The sequence below is a fragment of the Sitophilus oryzae genome, unplaced genomic scaffold (genome assembly GCF_002938485.1).
Source record: "Sitophilus oryzae breed Bouriz unplaced genomic scaffold, Soryzae_2.0 scaffold_1536_pilon_pilon, whole genome shotgun sequence".
In the NCBI taxonomy this organism is placed as follows: Eukaryota; Metazoa; Arthropoda; class Insecta; order Coleoptera; family Curculionidae; genus Sitophilus; species Sitophilus oryzae.
The window spans coordinates 171,431-198,370 of NW_022146210.1; the positions used below are offsets into that span (position 1 = coordinate 171,431).

Here is a 26,940-nt window from a genome sequence, read left to right on the forward strand (position 1 = left end):
ACATAAAAGTAGTTAGGATTTTTAGGAGAAAATAAAAAAAAATTGGGTACTAATTTGAAATAAGAAAGTTGGGCCACGCACAGGATTTCTAAGGCACCCTGTATATGCAAAGAAGACTGTTTTGAAAAATGTATTCCAGACCATTAAACTTTTATTCAAGACACTTTTTTCGAAAACGTCGAGTAAAAAAGATACAGAGGCTGTCAATATATATACCTAACCTAACAAACCCTGTATATGCCGGAGGAGTAATAATTGCTCAATATTTGTCTGTTTCATCTTGGCTCTGCCAAAAATCGTAAAATTTAGTGAAATGTAAAATATTCTTACCGCATTTTGGTAGCTGTATTAGTCAAAAGATGATTTTTCCATTTTATGAATCCCCCCCCACCACCCCCAGCCAATCTCAAGTCAGCCAAAACTAACTGGGTTCACGGGCTACTGGCATAGAATGTTTTTACGAAATTTGAATGAAATCGTACAATAAAAGAATTTTTGCAACTTACTTCTGGATTTTTGCCCACTGTGCAACGGTGCAAATGGCCATAAAAAAAATAATATTTAATAAAATAAAAATTACTAATCATAACTACCTATATTCAGTGATGGGCGGTGGGTAAATCCCCAATGGGTATAATAGAGAAATTTGGGTATATACCCCGAAGGTGTAGGGAATATATCCATTGAGGAATATTGGGGATATATACCTGGTAATATACCCGGTATATTTATGGGGTTTCGGGTACACAGATTAGATTTCAATTCAGAAGAAGCTTACATTTTGACGTCATATGCAAAAGAAAACACCGTGGCTTTAAAGCCACTCCATTTTGCAGCTGCATTACTTGGCACAGGGTTCAAACCTCACACCAGAGCAAAAAACTGATACAATGTAGTTTATTTATAATGGATATGAAGGTTGATTCTCTAAAAGATTGTGACATATTTAGCGAATTACCGGTCAAAATACAAATTATGGTCCAAAACTTCTTATGAAATTGCAGTGACTCTACATCTCTAGTTTCTTGGTGGAAAGGACTGTGTGCAACGATATCTTTATCCAAAGTTGATATAAAAATTTTAACTGCTCCAGTTTCGTCGGCAGAAACTGAAAAATCATTTAAAAAGTGTTCATGCTTTCATCATAAAAAAGAAATTGACAGCCGAAAAGCTGAAAAGATTACATACATATCTAACAATTGAGTCCAATAAATCTGAACAAGATACAAAACAAAGTAGTTCCTGTTCTGCGTATCTCGTGCTGATAGTGATATTATTGACCTAGAGTATCAAAAGTTCCACTTCTACTTGCATTCTAATGAACTTTGGTGAACGACCTGGAACTGAAATTAATAACGTGGTGACGAGTTTAACACATATGTATTGGAATACACGAAGCTAGATAACACAACAAGTGAAGCTGATTTTGATTCTGAAGACCAATAATTTTGTTTTTAATTTTCATTACCTTTTTAGTATTTTATTTTGTTTAAAATTAAAGTCGATTTTAAGCGTTTGTTTATTATTTTGTTTTCATTTCGATCTACTCGGCCACATTTCATTTTTAAATGTTCTAAGATAACAACAAAAAGGAGAAAGGCAATGTAAACAAATGGTATAAAATATATACTTTGGTTATTGTATTTTTATTTAATTTATAGCTCAAAATTTATTGGCTGAAATTGATGTGGGCCTATTCATAGAAACAATCCAGTCCTATAAATATTTATACAACATGACCCAACAACTAGGACTACAAAAATCAGAAGAAAAAGAATTTGGCATGGTCAGAAATTGGTGTTATCAACAATGTTGCTGGTAAGCTTTGTCTAGTTTTATATATCTACGTTACCTAAAAAACATTTTATTCTAGCTGAAAAATATCCAAAGATGTGGAAGCTCCTTCGTGACCGTTTCGTAAAAGAGAGAAATAAATGTATTTCGGGGTCCCCAGATTCCAATTGAGTGTATTTTCCTCATATGTTATTTTATGAAAAATATACAAGACCCAGAAAGTAATTTTACTTATTTATGTAAACATTTACAAATAATACAAAAAATATTTTATTTTTAGAACATTTACAAGCACTAAAGTGAAAACCACATCTACTTCGATGCAGCCCCAGCCATCCACCTCTGCACAGAGCAGTAGTCCATCAAACTCTGCCTGCTCTATATGGTCTCAACTACTCTAGAGAACCAAATATTCTCTCCAGAGATTGAGCTGGAGGATAAAGTACCATTGATATCCAGAGAACAACCTCAAAAGGAACCAGAAATTGCCATTCTAAGCACCCCTAGCTCGTCAAATCGTAAGTTTTTTTCTTGTATTTTAGTAGCAATATATAATAAAACTATGGTGTGGTAAAAATGCTAATTATAAACATTGTTACTTAGGGAGGGAAGGGGACGAATTTTTAAATGTAGCAAAGAAAATTTGCGAAACGTTAGATACCCAGAGGGCAAAAGGATGCTAATAGAACTTTTGCTGAGTATGCCTACTCGAGGCTGGCTGAAATGCCAGCAGATGAAGCGAAAAAAAAAGAAGAAAAGTGTTATTAGTTTTAGAGGATGATGAATAGTAACTATACATCATAACTGTTATAAGTTTAGTTTATGGTTTATTAAGTTAGTTTATTAGTTTAGTTCATTATTTTGTAGTTTAAAGTTTATTAGTTTAGTTCATTATTTTATAGTTTATTAGTCTAGTTCATTTATTTATTGTTATAGTTTATTAAATATTTTTATCTTTATTTTGGTTATTCATCCCACTTGCCCTGATATAAATATATATTTTTGTCTGCTACTTATACCTTAAAACATTAAAATTAAACACAGTTTATAACCCTAATGGCAATTTGCACCGTTTTGGATAAACAATGTTTAATTTTTTAAACAGTGATTATAATCAACATCATACCATTGGATTTTGTTTGTTTAACTGTGAAACAAAAATGTTTAAAAAGTTAAACACTGTTTATCCAAACGGTGCAAATGGCCATAAGAAAAATAATATTTAATAAAATAAAAATTACTAATCATCACTACCTATATTAACTATAAATTATTACAGTTCAAAAGATCTAGGTAAATTAACAAAAAAAAATTAATAGCGTTCTTTATAAAAGAAAAGAAAAATGTTTTATACAAAATTATTGAATAAAAAGGTTTATTGTATTAACAAAAATAGAGGTGTTAGGTAGCCACATAAATATAATAATAATGTATAAAAAGCCTGTAGATATACAGTGTGTCTAACAAAACTTACCTATTAAAAAAACATACTACAAATTTAAAGATATACATTATTTTAATTAATTTAATTTAACAATAGTCCACTGTCAATAATTTGTTCCTGCCAAGAAACTTTTCCCACATCTGAAACCAAATAATCGGCTAAAATGTTTCTATTTTCCTAGAACTCTCTACGGGACACATTAGTAGATAATCTACCAACAGAAGTTAGAGGAGTCTACTCATCTCTCCAACCTCCATTTATCATTCCTTCGGTGTCAACATAGTTTGATGGACAATAGTCATGTGACAGCTATGGTTGGCAATAGTTGTGAAGAACAACTACTGCCTTGACAAAATTGTTAACATTTTGTACTTTTGCATTTATGTTGGTTTTTAAAATTCGCCAACGTGCTGCCAAAAATTCCAAAAGTGTTTTCAATTAGCTGACGTACCCTTGACAACCGATAATTCTTTGTGTTCTTAATAGTTTTTTTCCTGGGTATAGCCTCACAACATTAGTGTTAGCTGTTGTAATCGCCATGAATGTTTGTAGGCATATGGATTAATATATGTTTTGGTGCCTGAAGAAGCGACAATAAAGTAGCGAAACGTCGCAAAAATATTGTTTCCTTTCGAGCCTTCCCAAACACCCACGATTTTTTTTCTGCATAAGCCCCAATGTCCACAAATGTAAATTTATATGCACTATCACAGGCTGCCAAAAGCACAATGCTAAAGTTTTTTTTTGTAGTTAAAATACAATGTGCTTTAATATTGATGTGCTTCCCATCCAGGGCCCCTATGCAATTTGGAAAGTTCCACCAAACGACGAATGTCATGGTCTCCAGGCATAACTGTCAAAGAGACTGTTTGACATTTTTTACCGGTATAGCAAGGTTTTAACAAAGTGTTGTTTTTTTTCAAAATGTGGAGCGTTTTAGACGATATACCTCTAAGTTATCTAAAATTGTATTGGCAAGCTAAAGAGAAAGAAATGTATAGAAAAGGTATGTATATGTAACTTTTTAAATAATGGGTTTTAGTTTGTATCTTAGATCATCTCAGCTTTTTATTAGTGATTCAGAAAATAATTTTAAAGTCTGTTTAATGCCCATGGGTAATAAAATCACTATGTATAGCAGGATATTTTATTGTCAGCATATAATAACCTTTTCATTATTGACCATTGTTTTACAAAGAGTTTTTCTACTGCCATAGCTTTACTGAATACTGAAATAGAGTATACTAAGATATGGCTATTCGATGTTTATGTTTACGTCATCAATGATAGTAAGCGCATTCACACATGGGTTATGCTGGCGGCAGCATTATGACGCAAACATAAACATCGAAGCCATACGAAGAATAGCCATGCTTTATGCCTACAGCTTAGTTGTAAAGATAGGAATAATTTCAATATTTATCTTAAAATAATAACATGATAATAATTGGTTTTTAAAAATGCATGACACAAAAATCAAATTGGTGTGCACAGAAAGTTTTTGGAAAATGTGTGTAGATTATTAATTATTAATGAATTTATTCCTGGCTTTACGACGACACCGTATATTAAGTTTTACCTAGTAGCATGCTCCCTAAATTAGTGAGGACAACTTATAAGGGTTCTTTTTAGGATTGTTAATTCTGTCAACAAATTTTTTTATCTTTTAGAAGTATCACGAGAAGATAGATGGATAGAACAACATAGTGAAGCATCTGCTTGTTACGAAGAAGTATTTAGCGCATGCCCTAGATGTTTGGCACTGTTATGCTGGGATTATTTTGGTGACACAAATACTCCTGTGGGCCCGTGCGAAAATAATACAAAAATATTTTATTTTTAGAACATTTACAAGTACTAAAGTGAAAACCACATCTACTTCGATGCACCCCTAGCCATCAACATCTGCACAGAGCAGTAGTCGATCAAACTCTGCTTGCTCTATGTGGTCAACCACTCTAGAGAACCAAATATTCTCTCCAGAGATTGAGCTGGATACTATTGATATCCAGAGAACAACCTCAAAAGGAACCAGAAATTGCCATTCTAAGCACCCCTAGCTCGTCAAATCGTAAGTTTTTTTCTTGTGTTTTACTAGCAATATGTAATAAAACTATGGTGTGGTAAAAATGCTAATTATAAATATTGTTACTTTCGGCTAAAACTGGAAAAAGAAAGGGGAGGGAAGGGGACGAATTTTTAAATGTGGCAAAGAAAATTTGCGAAACGTTAGATACCCAGAGGGCCAAAGGATCCGAGCAAAAGGATTCTAACAGAAATTTTGCTGAGTATGCCTACTCGAGGCTGGCTGAAATGCCAGCAGATGAAGCAAAAAAAAAGGAAAAAAGTGTTATTAATTTTAGATCATCGGGATCATTTTGGTGACACAAACACTCCTGTGGGCCCGTGCGAAAATGGCCTCAGTCATAACTTTGCAGTTTTTAAGGTCCAAAGGATCCGAGCAAAAGGATTCTAACAGAACTTTTGCTGAGTATGCCTACTCGAGGCTGGCTGAAATGCCAGCAGATGAAGCAAAAAAAAAGGAAAAAAGTGTTATTAATTTTAGATCATCAGGATCATTTTGGTGACACAAACACTCCTGTGGGCCCGCGCGAAAATGGCCTCAGTCATAACTTTGCAGTTTTTAATAAAGTTTCAAATCATTGTTATCCAGAGCCAAACCAACAAGAAGAATCTGCAATAATACCTGAATTGATTGACTGAAACCATTTTGTAGTTGATGGGTGTCCTAGGGAAAATATTGAAGCACAAGAACATGAACTTTGCGTTAAAGAAAACGAAACGTCAACAAGAAAAGTCAACAAGAAGGGGATGTCGAAGAAATTAAAAAACAAAGGATTTGAATATCGAAGCAGTTTTTCAAAGAAAATAGTATCTCAAAGAAGAAATTTGGGGACTTCATGTAATATACAATTATGTTTAAAAAATGGCAAAGTGTTTAGAATTTACTAAAGAACAAAGACTAGCACTGCTTAACGAGTTCTATGATCTAGGTGATTTAACTAGACAACGAGACTTTATTATTAGGTTTGTGATTACCAAAGATGTCACTCAGAAAACAGTAAAACATACGTCACGTCGCAAGCTATCATTGGTGTATACCTGGCCTAAGGCTAAAAAAAAGGAATTGAAGACTTGAAATGAAAACCGGGCTAAGTGCCAAAAATTTAAAAAATAACTTTTAACCTCTAATGCGTGCTAAATGCCATCGCCAATAACGCATAAAGCGGGCTATGTGCCCTACGCTCTGGAACTATTTTAAATACTGTAACAAAGATGTCGCCCGAGTCAAGTCCTGCATATTGTGTTTTGAAAACCGTGCTAAGTGCCACTACAGTATCCACATGGCACAGCTGTTTCGAGTCACATTTTAAGTTTTCGAAGACTGTTCTTGTGTTCACGTTTTTTTTTACATATTGCTTGTTTATAATGGAAACTAATAAAAATAATAAAAAGAAAAATAGAAAATCTGGCGAAGGTTGCGCCAAATCGAATAATAAACTGAGAAGAAACCAAGGTTTAGAATACGTTGGCAACAATAAGGAATTCGTGAAAACCAAGGCCGCACCAGCAGCAACAGTAAGATGGCGGTTTTTATCTAATTTCAAACGTTTTATTTTACTTTTGTTTTAGGTTGATTGTAAGTGCCGATACAAGTGTGCTGATATTCCATATGAACAAAAATGTACCCTCTTTAGGGAATTCTATGCGCTGAGTGATAATGTAAAAGTAAAATTCGTATATAATGGGCCTTTTGACGGTTTGTCCTATAAAAAAGAGGCATGGAACATATGAAGTTTCTACTGAAAGTAGAAGGCAAGCCACAGTTTGCTTTACATTACCTAATGGCTCAGGTGATGTTGTGCAGGTATGTAAGAAGACATTCTTGCATAGTTTTGGAATATCTAAAAGGCGCGTTGAAACTCTTGTCAAGTTAAAGAAACAGGGTGAATTTACTTATGTGGAGCGTAGAGGAAACAAAACTAAATATAGAAAATTTTCACCTGCAGATGAAGATTTGGTAATTCAGCACATTTCTTCCTTCCCAAGGGAACAAAGCCATTACAGTAGGTTGAAGAGTCAGAAGGAATATTTAAGTCAAGATCTAAATATCAGTAGATTGTATTACTCATTTAAAGACCGCCATCCTAATTCTGCAGTAATGTACCGTTTTTACTTTAGTATCTTCAAAAGAAAATTCTCAAATTTAAGCTTCCACCATCCTCGAACCGATACCTGCAAAACCTGCGATCTGTTGAATATAAAGATAAAAGCAAATCCAAATGACAAAGAGAGCAAGAGAAAACTTGATCTGCATCATAGACAAGCTGAAAAAGCAATGAACACCATGAAAGAAGATCACTGCTTATCCCAACTTCCTCTAAGTGGCACATGCTCCATTTCTATTGATCTACAACAAGTGCTGTCTCTTCCAGCCTTAACACATGGGCAAATGTTTTATCTTCGACAACTCTCATGTTATAATTTTGGTATTCATGTAGGTGACACTAATAAGGGACTTATGCATCTATGGCACGAGGGAATAACTGGACGAGGTGGGAATGAGATTGCCTCTTGTGTTTTAAAAACATTACTTAGTGGTTTTACGAAAAAACAAAAACTGGTGGTTTGGAGCGATAATTGCGTCGGCCAAAACAAAAACAAAATGTTGCTGTTTTTGTGGATTTACTTGGTTACGAAAGGATACTTTCAAGAAATAAATCAAGAAGTTTTAATGTCAGGGCATTCTATTTTAAGTTGCGATAGAGATTTCGCGCATATAGAGAAGAGAAAGAGAGTCGAAAAGTGCGAGGTGCCTTTTGATTTAGTAAGATTGATAGCAACTGCAACTCCAAACAATCCCTTTACGGTAACTCTTATGCAGGCTGAGGATTTCTTTGACTTTAAGGCTGCCGCTGATTTAACCTTAAACACAACCAGGACAAAAATTTCTACAGCCAAATGGATTCAAGTTTCAGCTGACAATCCCAAACAGGTTAAAATTAGGGAAACCCTAAACGAAATGGAAGCGTGGAAAAACATCAATGTTTTCAAGAAAAATGTTACGGAACAATCGATTAGGGATATGGTTGTACCGCAACTCAATTGCCAAAATCAGATTAAAGAAAATAAGAAACCTGATTTACGAGCCGTCTTACCATTTTGAAGCCTGAAAATAGACGTTTTTACGAGAACCTATTAATTTAAATTTCGTTCTTACTTGTTATTTTGTAAAATATTTCCATTAAAGTTACTTTGAAATAAAAAAAAAAAAGTTGTTTTATTTTTTATTACTTACATATTCTAAAAATGGGATAAGTGCCAATGGTATATCGAGGTGTTGGCATTTAGCACAGTTTTTGAATCCCAAGGTTGGCACATATCACTTCTTACAAAACTTCATGTTTTTGATTTTATAGAGGCTCTCAAACTGATCCCATTAACAAATCAGTTTTATAGGATTGAAGTATTATAGATGATAAATGTATACATTTTTTTGTGGATTTTTTTTATGGAAGAATAAACTGTAAAAACAAAAAACATTGATTTTCTCAAAATTTTGATTTTGGCACTTAGCCCGGTTTTCATTTCAAGTCTTCAATTATGAAGACCACTACTTTCCAAATCCATAATTAACAATCTCGAACCAAAAACCAAAACTTTTAAACACTTTTCGTCTCTAAAATCGTACTACACACTCTGCTACTCTCAAGCAAAAAGTAAACAAAAATGTAAGGTTAGATCTGCCCAAACCGGCCAAAGCCAACTGTCAACAGTCGAGTTTATAAATGAGACTTAAAAAGGGGACTTAAGAGGGCGACTTTTTTGTTAAATGACTCTAAATTCAAAAATAGAAAGTTCCTAAAGTGTTACATATGCGTTTTTGTTTGCTTGGCCACTAAGGCTGTTCGCTTAGAACTCAGTACCGCAGCTTTTATTTCCGCATTGAAAAGATTCACTGCCAGACGAGGTATTTGCCAAGGTATTTATTCAGACAATGGCACTCAGTTTATTGGAGTCAATAATGAGCTCGCCTCTATTTGTGCTGTTTTTGAGAACAGTGGAATGCAGGAATTTCTGGACCGTAGCAAGATACAGTAGCATTTTATACCTCCCCGATCACCACATTTCGGAGAAATGTGGGAGGCTGCTGTGAAATCGGTAAAGCAACATTTAAAACGAATTCTAAATGACGCGAAACTCACCTATGAAGAGTTTTATACATTCCTGGTGCAGGTAGAGGGAGTTTTAAATTATCGGCCTTTGACGCCACTCACTGATGATCTTAACGAACTTGAGGCGTCATTTTTTAATTGGCCGTGCTCTGAATGCTGTACAGGAACCTGACCTATCCCAGACACCTAGTAATCGCTTAACACGTTTGTGGACACTACTGCTATAGCCGTCAATTTCACGTTACTTGTGTGGGAAACGACGGTCCAAGCCGTCACGTCTATTTACACTTATAATCAAACGACGCACAGAAGGGTATCTGAAAAAATTAGGTGGCCAAAATTTGATTTGACAAATGTGACCTTTTTTAAGAAACAGCAATATTATTGTTAAGATGACATACGAATACACTATATATTATGGTTTTTTTCCACCTTAACTCTTTGAGGAGCACCGGTATAAAAATTGTACCCGGAAAATATATGTATTAGTGGGGCACCGGTCTAAAAAATGTACCACCCCTTCAAACATTTTTAGCTAGTTGTGCAATGGAGCATTTTTTCGACCAACGTAATATTGGTCGCAGTCTGACGGTTTGTTGATTTAAACTGTTGCACGTGGCAGTTTCGGTTCTGCGATCAGTTTTATTGATAAAATCATAGCGTTAAGGTGGTTGCAAGTGAAAGTCTGCTGAATATACAGAAAAGTAAGTGAAATATAATAAAATATAGGTGCTTTTCCTGTAATAATAATATATTTGATCATTTATAACAATAATATTATTTTGGTACAAGAAAAAAATATTTTTTTTTGTTTTATTTTGGTAGTTTGTTGTGGTACTATAAGTGTACCGTTGCACGCTTAGGCAAATATTCTATCCTGATTATGCCACATTATTTTTTAGATATTCAAGATATGGATTCGTTACCATTTAAGCTAAAAGGTTGGAGTTATGATGACCTGCAAGATGAATTGAATAATATATATAACGACGCGGAGCCAATACCTTCCGAGCCGGAGTCTGTATTTAGTGAGTCGGAAGATGAAGATGACCAAATACTGTTGGACCAAACTACACCTGCTTTGAATTTTACTGATTCTGATACTGATCCAGAAGATAACGTGCCATTATCTATTTTAGCAACTAATCTGCTTCCTGTACCACCCGTAAACTCTAACGACTGGTCTAAGCTTGTTGAACCAGTACCCCCCTCAAACTTTACGTCAGAGTCCGGAATTAAACCTGTTGTGAGAGAAATGGTTGATCCTACTCCGTACAAACTTTTCAAGTTATTTTTTAATGATGGTCTGCTTGACCACATAGTATTCCAGACAAATTTGTACGCACAGCAGTCTTTCAGCAAACAAAAACTTACCGAAATCTCAGAAATAAAAACCTTTCTAGGCATAAATTTATTAATGGGAATTAAACGATTACCGAGCTATAGGGACTACTGGAGTACTTCTCCTGATATAAATGATGCTTACATAAGTGGATTGATGCCTGTGAAGCGCTTTAGTTGGCTCCTTTCGAACTTCCATCTCAATAATAACGTGCTAATGCCTAAAAAGGGAGAAGCCCACTACGATAAATTGTACAAAGTGCGACCATTATTGATTGCGTTAGCTGAGAATTTTGAAAGGTGTATGGCTCCAAGTAGGGAACTTGTAATAGACGAGTCAATGATAAAATTCAAAGGAAGAAGCTCGCTCAAACAGTACATGCCCAAAAAAACTATTAAACGAGGATACAAGGTATGGATTTTAGCGAATAAAAATGGCTACTGTCAAAAATTTGATATATATATACCGGTAAAGCGGAGGACGCCGAAAAACAATTAGGTGCCAGAGTTATTAAACAAATGCTCAATGGATTGGAAAATAAAGAGCACATTGTCTATTTCGACAACTTCTTCAATAGTACCGAACTTCTGGAAGACCTGAAGAAAAAACTAATTCATGCCTGTGGTACCGTAAATCCATCGAGAAAAACTTTGCCGGTGTTTAAACCGGATCGAAAATTGAAGAGGGGGGAATTTGAAGTTTTTAGCAATCCATCAAGAATTGTAGCTTTTAAATGGAGAGATAAGCGTAGTGTCTATTTACTGTCAAATTTTCATTCTCCTTTTGGAACCACTGAGGTCAATAGGAAAGAAAAGAATGGTACTACAACCAAAGTTCGTTGTCCGCAAGCGCTGTCAGATTATAACGCCAACATGAATTTTGTTGATAAATTTGATCAAAATCTGAATTTGTACAAAATAAACAGGAAATCAAAAAAATGGTGGCACAGGATATTCTTCTACTTTCTCGATGCAGCAGTAGTAAACGCTTTCGTTTTATATAAAGAACTTCATTCGCCAAAAATATCCATGAAAGAGTTTAGAAGAAGCGTATCACAAGGACTAGTTGCAGACCTGGTTATAAAAAACAAAAGGAAAGCTTATAGCTGTGGGAAACAGTTGCTAAAAAACAGTTTAAGCCATTCATTCCCCTAGAAATTAGGCACAACCAAAGTTCCCATCAACCGGAAAGAGATTCTCGGCGGCGATGTGCAAAATGCAGTACATCAAAACAGCAAGTTCGTACCAACTGGATATGTTCGGTTTATCGAGTTCCTCTCTGTCTGGGGGCAAACAAGACATGCTTCCAGGACTTCCACACTTTCGAGTAAAATTATACTGGGGCAATGGTACTGTATATGTACCACGTAATGACGTCATTATTTATATATAAAAATTGTTTTTCATAGGTTTAGAGTTTATTTTGAATATTTGTTCTTAGTTCTGTTAAATATTTTTATTAAAAAGTAATGAAAAAAATCATGCCCCTCTAGCACTTTTATATACTGACAAATGTTGCCCTTCAAAGAGTTAAGGAATTTTTGTTTTTGTTTCCATGCCTCAATACAAAACAAGCATATTTATTTGAGTTATTAAGACAAAGTTTGAAATTCGATACCTTTTGTAGTAGCTACTTTTCTTGAAAACGTTAATATGGATATTGATGAAGCAGGTAAATACTACAAATTATTAATATATGTTGTTCAATATATTCGATGTAACTGTTCCTAAAAGTAAATTTAAAAGATTTGACGTTTTAAATTTTAAGTAATGCTAGGTTTTTATTATAGTTCCGTGTATTTCCCGCCTATTTTTTTTTTAAATTGTCTAGTACACATATTTAAAAAGTTTAGACCCGATAATATCCGATTTTCCAAGATTTTTCTTTTTAAAAAAATCATGTAATTTCACACAATTATAAAACTTGTTAATTTTTATTTCGTTATTTAATTTTAGGACCATCTGGCGTGAAGATATTCACCAAAAAGCAATTATTTGATATATAATGAACGAATAAGAATTGCCAAATATAACAGAAAAACTGTGTTTTTTAAAAAAACTTTTTACTGTCTTACGATTATTTCTCGGATGACTGTAAAAAAGAAATAAAACATAAATTTTCAAGATTTAGGGCCGAGTTAAAAAAAATGAACAGAAGCAAGTTTTCAGAAAAATTATTTTCTCAAAAAAATGCTACGTGGCTTGAAACATCTTTTTGTTTGCCAAAAGCAGTGCCAAACATGGGAAGACCTAAAAAGTCGTTTTTTGAATTGAGTGAGAGAAGTAAAAGAAGAAAGGCCAAGGAAGTTCTTACTAAAACAGATGCCAAGTTACTTACCTACGCGCCTCAAATGCAATTGCATGCAAGACATCGAACTGCATCAAAGTTAGTTTGATAACAACAGAAGATCCCTCGATGACGATCCATCTAATACGTTTTCTTCTGACGGGGAATCATCATCTAACTAAAAATGGACAAGGTTTTTGGGAATTTATAATTATTTTGTATTTTTTTAGAGTTAACAATTAAATTTCCATATTTTCCTCTTTCTGCTATTCTTATATTGTATTTTTTACCCATACAAATCGTGTAAATTACAAAATTTCACATTAGTTTGCTATTATTCCAAATTAAAATCAATAAAATACATTTGACCGCCTAATTTTTACAAATATCCCGCTGTGCGACGGCTGGCCCCGTCACATATTTGGAGGTGCCCTATGATAGGTAGAAGAAACTGTCCTAACAGGGACCATTCAAAACCAATAAATTGTCCCATTTACGGGTTAGATTTGACCACGTGCGAAATACTTGCAGGTCTGTTTATATTTTGTTACGACGCACGGTGATATATTTGCTCATTTTAGCCGGCCAAAAGGTCATTTTTAAAAATTAATTTTTATGGCCAACGAAAAATGTTATCTTGAAGCCCAGGAGATAAGGCATCTAAAAATAACTTGCTTTTTGCCATACAAACAGGTATTCGTATTTTAGAATTTTTAGAATTTAGAATGAGTGGGAGGGGGGTTAATCACTTCGACCTTAGAGATCCATTGTGTCCCCCTTTCTTGAATCATAACTCATCATACAGTCCCAGGGGTTTGACAAAAGCCAGTATCTGGGACGGTTTTATAGAGGGTAGTTCTCCATCTCCAATATCAGTCGTACCAAAATTCATGGCACGAATGGTTGTCATCTCGGCGCACTCAGTGATGAGGTGTACTGGTGTTTCCCCATCTTCCCCACAGAATCTGCATTCGCCGTTTCTTCTTAGTTTCAATCTACTGAGGTGTTCGTTGAGGAGACAGTGTCCTGTTAAAAACCCCGTGACAATCCGAAGATTGTTCTTACTCAGACCCAGGAAGATCTGTGATTTTTCTTCATCATAAGCCCTCAGAAACTTCTTCGAGTGTCTTAGACCATTGGAAAATTTCCATTCCAGGTTGCGGATGGAATCTTCCAAGTTCTTGAGTTCCGCCTTGAGTTGGTTACCACTTGGAAAGCAGAACGGTTCTGGTTCAGTTAGTGGAGTGTTCGCTGCTTTCCTAGCTAGATTATTTGCTTTTTCATTGCCTTCTATCCCTTGGTGAGCAGGCACCCAGTGTAGGAGGACTTTGTTTTCTTTGCCTAATTTATTCAGCTTCTCTATGCATTCTTTGACCAATTTCGAATTGATTGATACTGAGTTGATCGCCTTTAACGCTGCTTGACTATCAGATAAGATGGCTATTTCTTGTGTCCGATAGTTCCTATCTAAGATAAGTTGTACGCATCTCTCGATAGCGTAGATTTCTGCCTGTAGGATACTAGGGCCCATTGGTTCGGAGTAATTAGCTCTCGGCCCAAACACTCCGATCCCTGTTCCCGTATTGGATTTGGAAGCATCAGTATACCAAGTTATGGTATGGTCTTTTAACTGATGGGCAAGCGTTTCGCTCTTCCAATCCTTCTTATTGCTCAATACTACATTGACATGTTTGTCAAAGTTGTACGTTCTTGGCATATCGTCCACTGGGAGTTGCAGGAGTGGTACTTCCTTTTTGAGGGTGTTCCAAGCCCCTGATCTGACAATTCTCCCAGTACTAATTCCGTTAGTGACCATTCTAATCATTGTCGCATTGGCATATCTACCAATGACAATGTGCAGTGGTGTTAGATCTAGAATGACCTCCCATTGCTGCTGTTGGACAGGTTCTCATGGCTCCTGTGATGCAAAACACATGCTAGTCTCTGGACTTTGCATAGGTTTAGCCTTGCCATCCGTTGCTCTAGTTTTTGTGACCAGGCAACTGCTCCATAGGTAATCATGGGTCTTACTATCATGGTATACATCCAGCGCAAAATGTTAGGGGAGCAGCCTACGCATCTATTTCTGGCCAGTCTTCTGCATATCATGAGAGCCTTTGTGGCTTTGCTGGTAGTGTTCTTAATATGCCTGTTCCAAATGAGTTTACTATCCAGGGTTATACCCAGATATTTAACTTCCTGTGATGGCAGTATTTCCTTTCCATCTAGTTGGATTCTTTTCAAGTTTTTCAGACTTCACTTTCTGGTAAATGGCACTATCGCGGTTTTGTCTGAGTTGATACACAGCCCGACAGTCCTGCACCATCTCTCAGTGATACGGAGTCGTCTTTGGATAATATCACACAGGGTGCCTTCATGTTTCCCCCGAGCGATCATGACTATGTCATCTGCATACCCAATGCAGTGTATTCCCGCTAGAGTTAATTCGTCTAGTAGTTCATCCACTACCAAGCTCCACAGCAAAGGGGAGGTTACTCCACCTTGTGGAGTTCCTTGCGTTGTTTTAACAGCTACAGTTTTGGTACCCATCTGAGCCTCTCGTGTTGACAGCATCTCCCAAAACCAGCGAATAATAGTTCTGTTCACCCCTCTTGTTTCTAGAGATCGCCTGACCACCTTATGTGGTATATTGTCAAACGCCCCCTCAATATCCAAGAAGGCACAAATTGCTGTTTCTTTGCTATCCAGACTTGTCTATATTAGCTCCGTTAATTGGTACAGAGCAGTTTCTGTGGATCTGCCCGTTCTATATGCATGCTGACTATCATGCAGTGGTTTAACCTTTATATGATTTTCTCCAATATGGTTGTCAACTACTTTCTTCAGCGTTTTTAGTATGAACGATGTTAGACTAATAGGCCTAGGACTAGGGATTTGTCCAGTCAGTTTTGCCTATTTTGGGTATGAAGATTGCTTTTGCTCTTCTCCATGTGGTTGGTATACATGCCATCGCTAGACTGCTTCTTGTAATGCTTAGTATATGGTGAGTAGCTATTTGCTGACCTTCCTTTAGAAGGGCAGAAAAGATCCCATCCACTCCTGCTGCTTTATAGGGCTGAAAGGTGTCGATCGCCCATTTCAGCTTTTGTTCTGTTATTACTAGCTTGGCCACTTCCCAATCTTCCCTGCAAGGCTTGTGGGGTTCAGTGGCAGCTACATAAGTATCAATAGGTATGCTACCTGGAAAGTGTGTATAAAGTAGGAGATTTGCTCTCCCTTCGTATTTCCTTTTTTATTCGTATTTAGAACTAGTTCCAATTTGTCTGTCTCACAAGGAGAGTGTTTTCCGCTTAAAAATTGCTTTATTTTAAATTAATAAATGTTATTTTTTATATATTTGTTTCCAAAAGTGAATATGAATTGTGATGAAGCAGGTAAATATAGGACTTTTTCATTAATCAAATTAATCTCGTTGGTTTTTTGAAGCTACGTCTAGTGAAAGGTATATTAACTTTTTTTGAGTCTTTTTTTTTTAAACGTCTAAAGTTGTTATGTGGTTCCTTGCATTTCCCGACAAAAAACTTTGATCATTTAAAAAAAGCCTTTCCTCTTCTACAAAACTTGATATTAAGTAGCCGCCAAATGCCGCCACTTTTTGAAAAAAATCTAGTTTTTAAAAAGTAGCGCAGTTTATTATTTTTTGTGACGTACATCTAATTAAGGACCTGCTGGAGATAAGATCTTCACCCGAAATCAACTTTTTAATCTGATGAGTCAACAAAATTTGAAAATATTTGACGAAAAATTGGTATTTTTGCAAAATTATCTTCTCACATATGCTTTTTCTGAAGATCAAAAAAGAGAAATTAAGCACAATTTTTCACGTTTGCAAGCCGAATTTAAAAAAAGATGGATAGAATGTCAAAACAAGGTTTTGGAAATACAAACGATGGAAACACCAGTCGCAGGTTTTTTGCCGATCCAGAAGTCTCCTCTAAAATTACCGGAATTGATATAACCCTTATTCATCGGTTTAAAGTAACTCTTGAAGTCATTTCTAGTGGCTATAGGGTGAATACACAAAAATTTGCCTGTTATGCAAGAGAGACCTCCGAACTATATGTAGCACTTTATCCTTGGCATCCAATGACACCTACTATGCACAAATTACTTGTGCATGGGGTAGAGGTAATAGAACATGCCATTCTTCCCATCGGACAGCTGTGAAGGCTGCCAGAAAGCCAGAAATACAACATATTAGATCTATATCGACAAAACTTTGCAGAAAGTTTTCTAAGAGAATCCATTAACTGGATATATTAAATCGTTTGCTTTTTTACTACCTTCTATTTTTATCATGACATATCCACAACCAAAGAAGAAAAAGACGAGAAAAAAACCTTTTCTAAAAGAAAACTTGTAAAAAATTCTTCCAGATGAACCCTGGCTAGCACAACCCTTAGAACCGAATCGTCTCCGACGAAGGTCATAGTGAAGAAAAACATTCATCAGATGAAGTTTCGTGGTTTTCCTCAAGTTCGGATTAAATTTTTAGTTGTAATTTTCCTTAAGAATATATATTTTTATTAAAATCTATTTTTTCGACATTTTTGTTTTAAAAAGTTAGTGAGATCTTTGAAAACAGCAAAAATTTTGACTCTTACATTCAATTCTGGTTAAAACCAACAAGTTAGTTACTTCACTATCCTCAGATATTTTTGACCACCTAAACTGGGTCAATAGCTCACCGTGCGACAGCTATAACCACCTTTATTTACATTGCGCTTCCATTAGTCGCACAAAAAGTGACTTTTTGGGTGCATGTTTTCTTTTTCGCTGCTCGAAAATTAGAAAGAAAACGTAAGTATTATTATATTTTGCATGTTTTAGATTAGATCGGGAAACTATACGTAGAACTAAGTAATCTTGTATCTTTCTGAAGTTCTGTAAACTTATTTGAACCATAATAAAACAAGTTATATTTGCAAAATAACTACTATTATTGCACTGCACTACAATTTATTGCAAGTTCCTTCTAATATAACTTTCGGTAAAAACCCGATTATCAAGCCCAGAGGCGGTCAATCAGGTGGTTCAGCAGCATTTTCCAGAAAAGATTCCGGCTCCAAAAATCTATAAACGAAAAACATATTTTTTGCGACGCAAGGAATGTTCGAAAAGAAACATAAGAAAAGAAACGCCGTGCAGATGCAAAGGATGTATATAGACGCTATTGCCGATCAATCAGTCGTTTTGTTTCAACAGTATCGCGTCGTCAGTCTACTAGCATTTTGATTATGGAGTGGACAGATGAAAAAGTTTTATGCTTAATAGAAAAATATCGAGAAGAAGTTTTGTGGAATGTGAAATTAACTGATTATAGAAATAAGACAAAAAAGTTTGATGCATGGGTAGAGTTAGCCGCAGAAGTGAATGTCTCCCGAGAAGGGGGACAATTCTAGATATCACTTGTTTTGATATTTTAAATAGATACATACATCAGACTAGTGTGAGTCCCCTGTAGCCAAAAATCGTAGTGTGACTGCCAGCCATTCATGTAAGGGAATCGCATCTCTGTAGTTGGTATTACGCTTTGCAATTTTAGGTCCAACTAAATTAAGTAAATACTCAAAATCAGTAACTGACATACGACAAAAAATTTTAAATCCAGCTGCATCATCGACTTTTATCGACTAAAGCAAACAATTTATGGTATCCTGTAAATAGTTCGCTAACAGAACTGCGAACTCTCCACAAACTGTTGACAAACTGACCGCGAACAGCGTATGTAGCTGTTCACGAACTGTTAGCGACAAGTTCGTTGGTGGATACGCACCTTAAGAGAGTTTTGATCGGTTTTGGTCGCTGTAGATTTAATGCGAGAAATCGAACTAAACCGCGCCGATTTCCCTACTGCGCTAATTGCCGTACCTATAGTCGATACTTGAGTCGATCTCAGGCTTGAGCATGGCCTTAGATGAAAAATGCGTACTATAGACGAGACTTGATCAAGAAAGCGACAAACTGCGCATGTGTAATTTGAGGCGTACTCAAGAACGGCAAGCACATTGCTTAAGTATTGCCACAGAGCAATATTTGGGAGACAAAACCACAGCTTAACAATTTATTTTCTTTGTTGATTTGTTTAGATGTGCTCTGTACTGCGACGCGACGCGTCATTCTTACGCCAACTGTCAAGGCAATCAGTTGTTTCTCAAATTTAGTTGTGGTCTGTTGTCTTTAGTTGTTTTTTATTTCTATTCTGTGAGTGTTATAATGAGATTACAGTTGAGGGTTGGAACCTTTGGTGTTACACAGCAAAATAAAAACACTAAATCACCACAATACACCAAAACACTTTTACTTTTACACTGGACGCGCGTTTCGCTAACCATGTTAGCATCATCAGCAGATGATTATAAACTAAAGTACAATCAACAAGTTGAGCGTTTTTATAATCGCTCAGTGGGCACCGAGATATAACATTGCATGAAAAAGATATAACATTGCATGAAGGTGAAATTTTGGTCTCCTTTGATGTATCTTCGTTGTTCCCAAGTGTTCCAATTCCACATACTTTAGGCTACTTGAAGGAATTACTGAACGCAAATGGTCTCGACAACAAAACTGTGAGTGAATATATTGAGCTTACATCGTTATGTATGAAACAAAATTGTTTTCAATTTAATAACAACTTTTTGGAAACAGCGGGAAGGTACAGCAATGGGTAATCCATTGTCTCCATTTTCGGCTAATTTATTCATGAGCAGCTTTGAAGTGGAGGCTAAGAATCAGTTTAAGTATTTTCCAAGAGTATGGTTTAGGTATGTGGATGATATTTTTGCTGTTTTTGACACACATTAAGACACCATAGATAATTTTATTTCTAAGTTAAATAATCGTTTTCCTTCCATTAAATTTACGCATGAAATTGAGAACAACGACAGATTCCATTTCTAGATGTATTAGTTATTAGAAATACTAATAATTGCCTGGAATTTGATATCTATAGGAAAAATACGACCACACGCAGATATATCCCTAATGAATCACATCATAGTGTTGAACATAAAATGGCTAGTTTAAATCTCTTAGTTTCCCACTTTCCAACGAAAGATATGAAATAGAAAGAGATTACATTAGGAATGTAGCTGAGTGTAATGGATATTCTCCTTCACTAGTTGATAAATTAAGTAGAAAACGTAGGTATAGGTTAATGATTTCTGAAAATTCGACTTTTCAAGTGGAGAAAGATACGTCTAAATATTTTTCGATACCGTTTGATAGAGAGTTATCCGTGGTCTAAAAGGAATTTTTAAGAATGTCAATTATAAACTTGTGTATAGTGCTAATAATAAATTACAACAATTATTAGGTAATCCAAAAGATAAAACACCTCCACTGGAAAGGTCGGGCATTTATGAAATTTCTTGTAAAGATTGTAATCAGAAATATGTTGGGCAAACTAGAAGATCAATATTAACTAGATTTAAAGAACATTTAGCTCAGATAAGATATGGTAGACCGGATAAATCTTGCGTTGCCGAACATATTGTTGATAAAGAACATTGTATAGATCTTAATAATTTAAAATTAATTAAACAAGTCTCAAATTACAGGCAATTAGATGCATATGAAAGCATCAGAATTAATAAATGTAAAGATAGTATGAACAGAGTTAACGGTCCAATTAACGGTCCAAATAGTGGCGGAAATCTAACTGTTACGCTCAGTGGGATCTGACTCGGTTGGCTAAATTTTGCCACGCCCACTCGGTGCCCACTGAGCGAGTATATAAACGCTCAACTTGTAGATTGTACTTTAGTTTATAATCATCTGCTGATGATGCTAACATGGTTAGCGAAACGCGCGTCCAGCGTAAAAGTAAAAGGGTTTTGGTGTATTGTGGTGATTTAGTGTTTTTATTTTGCTGTTATAATGAGTTCAGGTAAGTTGAAGATTTTAGAAAAGAATATTTTATTGTAGCATTATAATTTTGTAGCAAGTGAAAGGACGCCATACACCAACCATGAAAAGTTGTTGTTGGCGAATCTAGTGGACAAGTATCAACTTGTGCTGGAAAATAAAAAAACTGATGCCAGCAATCTCCAGCAGAAGCAGCGCGCGTGGGACAAAATCGCTGCGGAGTACAACGCCCAGGCCACAATGATAACCGTGAGACACACTGCTACACAGCTAAAAAAGCTGTGGAATAATTTAAAATAAAGGTACCTTTTTTGAAACTTGATTAAAGTTTATATTTATTACTATATGGTTCTCTTTGTATACTTTATTATGTTATAACCTTTTCAGAAACCTTTTAATTTTTGTAAAAAATGTTTTAGTCATAATAAATGCAAATATATATTTTTTAGGAAAAGGAAGGCTAATACGGAGGTGAAATACCAGCGCCTCGTTACTGGTGGAGGTCCAGAGCCTTCCGAGTCACAGGACCCTGTGATGGAAGCAGTTAGCGTGGCGGCACCACATGCAGATGTGATGATGACGTGTAAATGGGACATGATAGGCGTCTACGAGAGACAAATGGCAGAGGAAATGTCAGATGCTACAATGCAAGGTACGTTTGTTACATTTTCTTTGAAACCGATAATCTTTTATAGAAATTTTCTTTTTTTAACTTGTTAATTGTAATACATTTGTCTAATTATTATATTTATTTTTAGGCTATGAACTGGTTCTGGAAGAAGGGGAGGAACCAGAGGATATTTATCCGTCCACTTCTGGTAATTCTAAAGTAAGTTATGCTTAGCTTGATTTTAATTTAATTTATTTTTTAGGGTTGAGCATTAAAAAAATGGTCGATGCTACTCCAAAGACCACCACCTTCACAGCTGACCGTCCATTATGTGCTGCCAAACAAACGGCTAGTGGAACTGGTAAATAAATAATATACAATATTCTCGTATGGTATTGATTTTAATAATTGTGTTACAGGGCGACAAGGTCGGACTGCCCAAAAAGAGGCAGACATAAGGATGAGGAAGGTGGAGGAGAGCATCCAACAACAGCTCCAACTACGTAGTATTCGACAAAAAATTGAGGAGGAAAACCTGCAGGCAGCAGTTTTAAGGAAAAAAGTAGAGGAGGAAAACTTGCGGACAGCCACAGCATCGCGAAAAAAGGCCGAGATAGAGGCTGATCTAGCTATGCTACACATGCAATTGTTTAAAAATAAAAATATCTAAATAGATTACCATAAAACTTTATTGTTTTATTTTAATTAACAAGTAACAACATTATAGTACTAATAATATTAACAATCGAGCAATGTGACTATATTTCTATCATTATTTTAACCACAAAAATTTAAACACAAATTAAAGTAATGCTTATGACATTTATAAAAAACAAAATAAATTTATAAAATCATAAGGAAATTTTACAACCAACACATTCTTACTACAATTAATAATTTCTGATATCTCATGCAGTTCACTTGCAAGTTAGGAGAAATAACCCTGGAATTCTCTACCACAAAACCGATTTTAATAAAGATCTTTTGGAAGACGACTTTCACAGAAGAAACAAATCAAATTAGAGATTAGATTACACTCCTATGGAAATTCCACCAATTCGAGAGAGTTCTAAACCAATATCTGCAAAAAAGTATAACCACTTACAAAAACTTCTTAAATGGGTGCCGAAAAGATTTCACGACTTTTACAAGAAATTGGAATATGAACGAAGCGGAGACGACGAATTAAAATATTTGTTTATAATAAATGAATAAACTGTTTTATATGTTTTGTAAGCATTTAAGCATTAAACTAAGTATAATGACTCATTAGGTAGTATTTTTGCCCTTTCCATTGATCTAACATCCATATTCAGCCCTAATATGTATCAAACACGTTAGTCAAAACACGTTACGGTAACGGAAAAAATAAACAGTTTTTTAAACATAATAAGTTTAAGATGTATCATAAGCTTTTAACGCGCCTGTTAGATATTTCACGTTAAAAAGGAAAAAAGTTTTGTTGTTATTTCTGAGAGACAGTAAATGCATTTGACACCTGTGTACTACAAAGATGAGCAATAAATGACAATTTCGTAATTAATGACATTTGATTTTCAAATTTCATTGTAATGTTTTTTTTGTTTGTTTTACTTGTGTTCGCTGTTTGTGAAAATGGCTAAGCGCTTACAACGGACAACAGCTCAGCAATATAAATTTTATTAAAGAAAACCGGATTTTACTAATGGGTAAAACAAAACCCACCGAAGCAAAAAATATAACTATTTTGTGGCAAAAATTTGCTAATTCTATTAATTCTCAAGGAGTGGGACCCGAAAAAACTGGAAACCAGTGGAGAAAAGTAAGTTATTTTTAAAAGATATTACATTTTTGCAATATGTTTTTTTAATATAGTTTTGCATTGTAAATATTGCAGACTTTTACTGACTGGAAAGTAAACGTTAGAAGGAAGAGTAGAAGCATTGAAATTGAGTCTCAGGGTACTGGGGATAGATAAGATATGCACCCAACTCTTCATATATTTTTTCATGTTTAAATAAAATATTTTTTTAGATGGTGTAAGTTTTCCAGTTCTCCCAAGTGCAGACTTGGCAGAAACAGATAATTTAGTGGAAAACACTCAATTATCTACTTTGATGACGGAGGTATCAAAAAATAAGTTTTTTTCTTCGTTTGTTGCACCATCTAAAACAGACCCCAATACCACCAACAAGCCTAAAGAAACTACCCCAAAGAAGCGGAAATTACCCATGTTCGGTATTTTATTTATTAGTGTTTTGAAAATTTGTGCAAAAATTTTTTAGGCCAAAAAGAAAAAGATGGAAGTAGTAAATATACTTCAGCAATATTAAAATCAGCTTGCGAAGTATACAAGGAAGGGAACATTGATTGGACAAGAAATGAAGAAAAAAAGTAGACGCATTATAGTGTGACCAACGGATCTGTAGCTACGGGGTATCGGCAGGGAAACGCAGTTGTAAACAAGACACGCCCAATTTCATTCATAAAATAGGCATGGGAGTACGGTGTTTTATGAAAATAATGTGTATCATAAATATAAATTCTGATTAATATTTTTTTTTCAAAAAACTTTATCCTGTTTGAATCGTTACTGTTGAGTTAGCAGATAAACACACTAAAAGCTTGTATTAAAGCTCCCCTAAATATTTTAAATAATTTTATTATTATGTGTTGTTAATATAATAGAAGAAATAATTACGGCTGGGGGGTGGGACCTTTGGTGTTACACAGCAAAATAAAACACTAAACCAGCACAATACACCAAAACACTTTTACTTTTACACCGGACGCACGTTTCGCTAACCATGTTAACATCATCAGCAGATGATCAAGACTGAGTCTTGAGGTATATTTATTTACATATCTGTACTAACTATATTTTTTTCTACAATACATAATTTTAGATATAACTATTTCCAGCAAAAAAAAAATCTTGAAAATAGTTAACTTTGGAAGCGCAAACAAAACATAATTTTACTCACCAGTAGATCCAATATTGCCTATTACACCAGATATGGTATCGCTCCGCCAGCACTTTTTAAAGGTTAGGTCATTGTCTACCCATGTTTCATCCAAATAGATAATACTTGGCGATATTTTCGAATTTCGCGATATATTTATATCTCTCTCTGCAATATAATGAGCCGCTCCATTAATATTTATCTGTTATTTTAACATTTACGCCAAAAAAATCCATTTGATTTTAATAACCCCCTAAGCGTGTCCCTGCCAAAGGAAAATTCGATTCTTCCTACAATTTTTGCAAAAGCTTTCTAATTGTGGGGACGACTTTGAATTCGAGATAAAATCTATTTATCAAATTCCTGACCACTTGGAAATCAAAGTCGTCGAGCTCACGTAGCCGTTTCTTTCCAGGGCTGGATATCATTTTATCGGGGTTAGTTTCCAGTCTTTTTTATCTTCTGTGTGAATATTTTTATTGCCGATACGAACTCCGGTATAAAGAGATATCCGCTCAAGTTTACGTTTAAGCGGCAACTTAAGCGAACTCTCTGTAGCTTCTTCGTCGCAAACCCTGTTATGAACACAAGGAAATAAACCAAATGTTAGTTTAGCTAAAATATGTTAGTTTAGCTAAAATATTTAGGTAAAATGTGGGTGCTTTTCATTTTAGCCAATATTTAATTTTAGTATTCTAATAATTACATTATTATTATTCTACTTACCTATATAAATTAGCTATTATTTCTCTTGTCCTGGCTATGTAGCATCTTACCCTTAACAAATTTATTCATTTTAAAACACAAATATACGATCAAACTTAATATTAATAATTAAAAACTACGAACGAAAAACATTATAACAATATAACAAAACAATAAAACACATTTTAACTATTAAATATACGAAAAATATAGGAATAAAGTTTAGGATAACCGGTATAAAATAATGAAAGAAAGTAATAATGATCAAAAGAATGACACCGCCACTGGATATTTCAATAGTATTCAATATTTCTACTCTTTTCAGAAGTAACGGTTGGGGATAAGGCTAGCGAATAGGAAAGGCGTAAAAGCCATGGCAACCGCGTGGTAACAAATCCTGTGACGTACTCTCGCCAATCATGTTCGATGAATAGGCGGCCATACGCGGCGATGCCGGTTTGCCAATGAAATCGTTGAAAAATCTTCACCTTCCCTAATAAGCAGATTATACAGAATGAAAGAAATAAGTTTTTAAATAAAACATATCGAACAATATGAACTACGTTAAAATTCCTTAGTAATATACGTCAGAATATATGCTAAACACATTATATATAATAAAAATATATGAAATTTATAGTTCATATCTAGCAATTTTGCAATTTTATAGATAAACGTGGCAATATCGATTTTTTTTTCTCGCATTCCTTCCGTAGCTTCAGATCCGCTGGTCAAACAGTATTTTTGATTTCGCAATCGTTAGAAGAAACTGCAGCAACTATGAGGCAGAGAAATAAAATTGAATTAATTAGATTATAAAAAACATTTTGGTTCTTTAGATGGTTTCGATGAGCTTAGTAATTAATAATAGTTTTTATTTTTCAAAATAGTTTATGAAATGTTGCTTGTTTATTGAAATGAAAAAGTTAACCCATAAAAATAATAAAAAATGAGCATAAAATGATATTGGACTTTTACTATAGGCCATTTTATGGGCAATATATTATTTTATTAGATATATTTATTATTTTATTAATCTCTGGGCAATGTTCGAACTAAATCATGACAGGTATTATTGTGTTTGAAAGTACATTATTTTCTACAGCCCTGCAAATAATAATTTAGGTGAATTTATTTCTTGAGTATATTGGTTTATACCTTCTAGAGGCTACTCTATTATTATTAACAAATGAGGCCACATGTTCGTATTTGCTATCTTCAGGCAAGTGGTAGCCCTTAGCCATTTATTGCCAACCTCATATCCTGAAACGTTAATCATTAAAGCTGCCTTTGGATGTACATAATGTAAAACAGTGGTGTTTAAGTAGAATTTCTTTGTTTCAATACTCCGTTTTGTGTTTCAGAAATGTGTTACGACTTTCGTGAACCATATTAAAGTTATCTTCAGGAGAACCTGGAACTGGATTTTCATATGGAACAAGCAAACAAAGGTTCTAGGGGATAAATAGCATCTACCTGAATAATTGTGCACAAATTAATATTAAATGGGAAAATATATTTGGTTTCTCATACCAATTAGCCATATGGATTGTAATTCATTGTTAACAAATAATCTTTTTAGATGCATCGTTGAGAGTCACGAAGACCAAATAGATGCTAATAGTGACTGCCAACAGAATCGGAGCATCTCACCGATCCAAAATACGAGTTTGATCATGATAATATTATTTAATGTTTTATTATAAACGATGTTCACATATGTTAAGAACTTT

General features: G+C 34.8%; 4 protein-coding genes across 4 annotated transcripts; all 4 read left to right on the forward strand.

The window, feature by feature from the left end:
* Nucleotides 1–7,075: 7,075 nt before the first annotated feature.
* LOC115878937 lies at nucleotides 7,076–8,426 on the forward strand. Its single transcript, XM_030895548.1, has one exon. The coding sequence runs from the start codon at nucleotides 7,422–7,424 to the stop codon at nucleotides 8,424–8,426; it is 1,005 nt and encodes a 334-aa protein (XP_030751408.1). The 5' UTR covers nucleotides 7,076–7,421.
* Nucleotides 8,427–10,348: 1,922 nt separating this feature from the next.
* LOC115878895 (piggyBac transposable element-derived protein 4-like) lies at nucleotides 10,349–11,275 on the forward strand. The gene has a single exon (XM_030895505.1). It carries the CDS (start codon nucleotides 10,349–10,351, stop codon nucleotides 11,273–11,275), a length of 927 nt encoding a protein of 308 aa, XP_030751365.1.
* Nucleotides 11,276–11,295: 20 nt separating this feature from the next.
* On the forward strand, nucleotides 11,296–11,931 carry LOC115878896 (piggyBac transposable element-derived protein 4-like). Its single transcript, XM_030895506.1, has one exon. The coding sequence runs from the start codon at nucleotides 11,296–11,298 to the stop codon at nucleotides 11,929–11,931; it is 636 nt and encodes a 211-aa protein (XP_030751366.1).
* A 9,031-nt stretch (nucleotides 11,932–20,962) lies between these two features.
* LOC115878897 (myb/SANT-like DNA-binding domain-containing protein 3) lies at nucleotides 20,963–22,230 on the forward strand. Its single transcript, XM_030895507.1, has 6 exons — nucleotides 20,963–20,972; nucleotides 21,027–21,231; nucleotides 21,400–21,602; nucleotides 21,709–21,768; nucleotides 21,823–21,921; nucleotides 21,980–22,230. The coding sequence occupies exons 1-6, from the start codon at nucleotides 20,963–20,965 to the stop codon at nucleotides 22,228–22,230; spliced, it is 828 nt and encodes a 275-aa protein (XP_030751367.1).
* The last annotated feature ends 4,710 nt before the right edge of the window (nucleotides 22,231–26,940 follow it).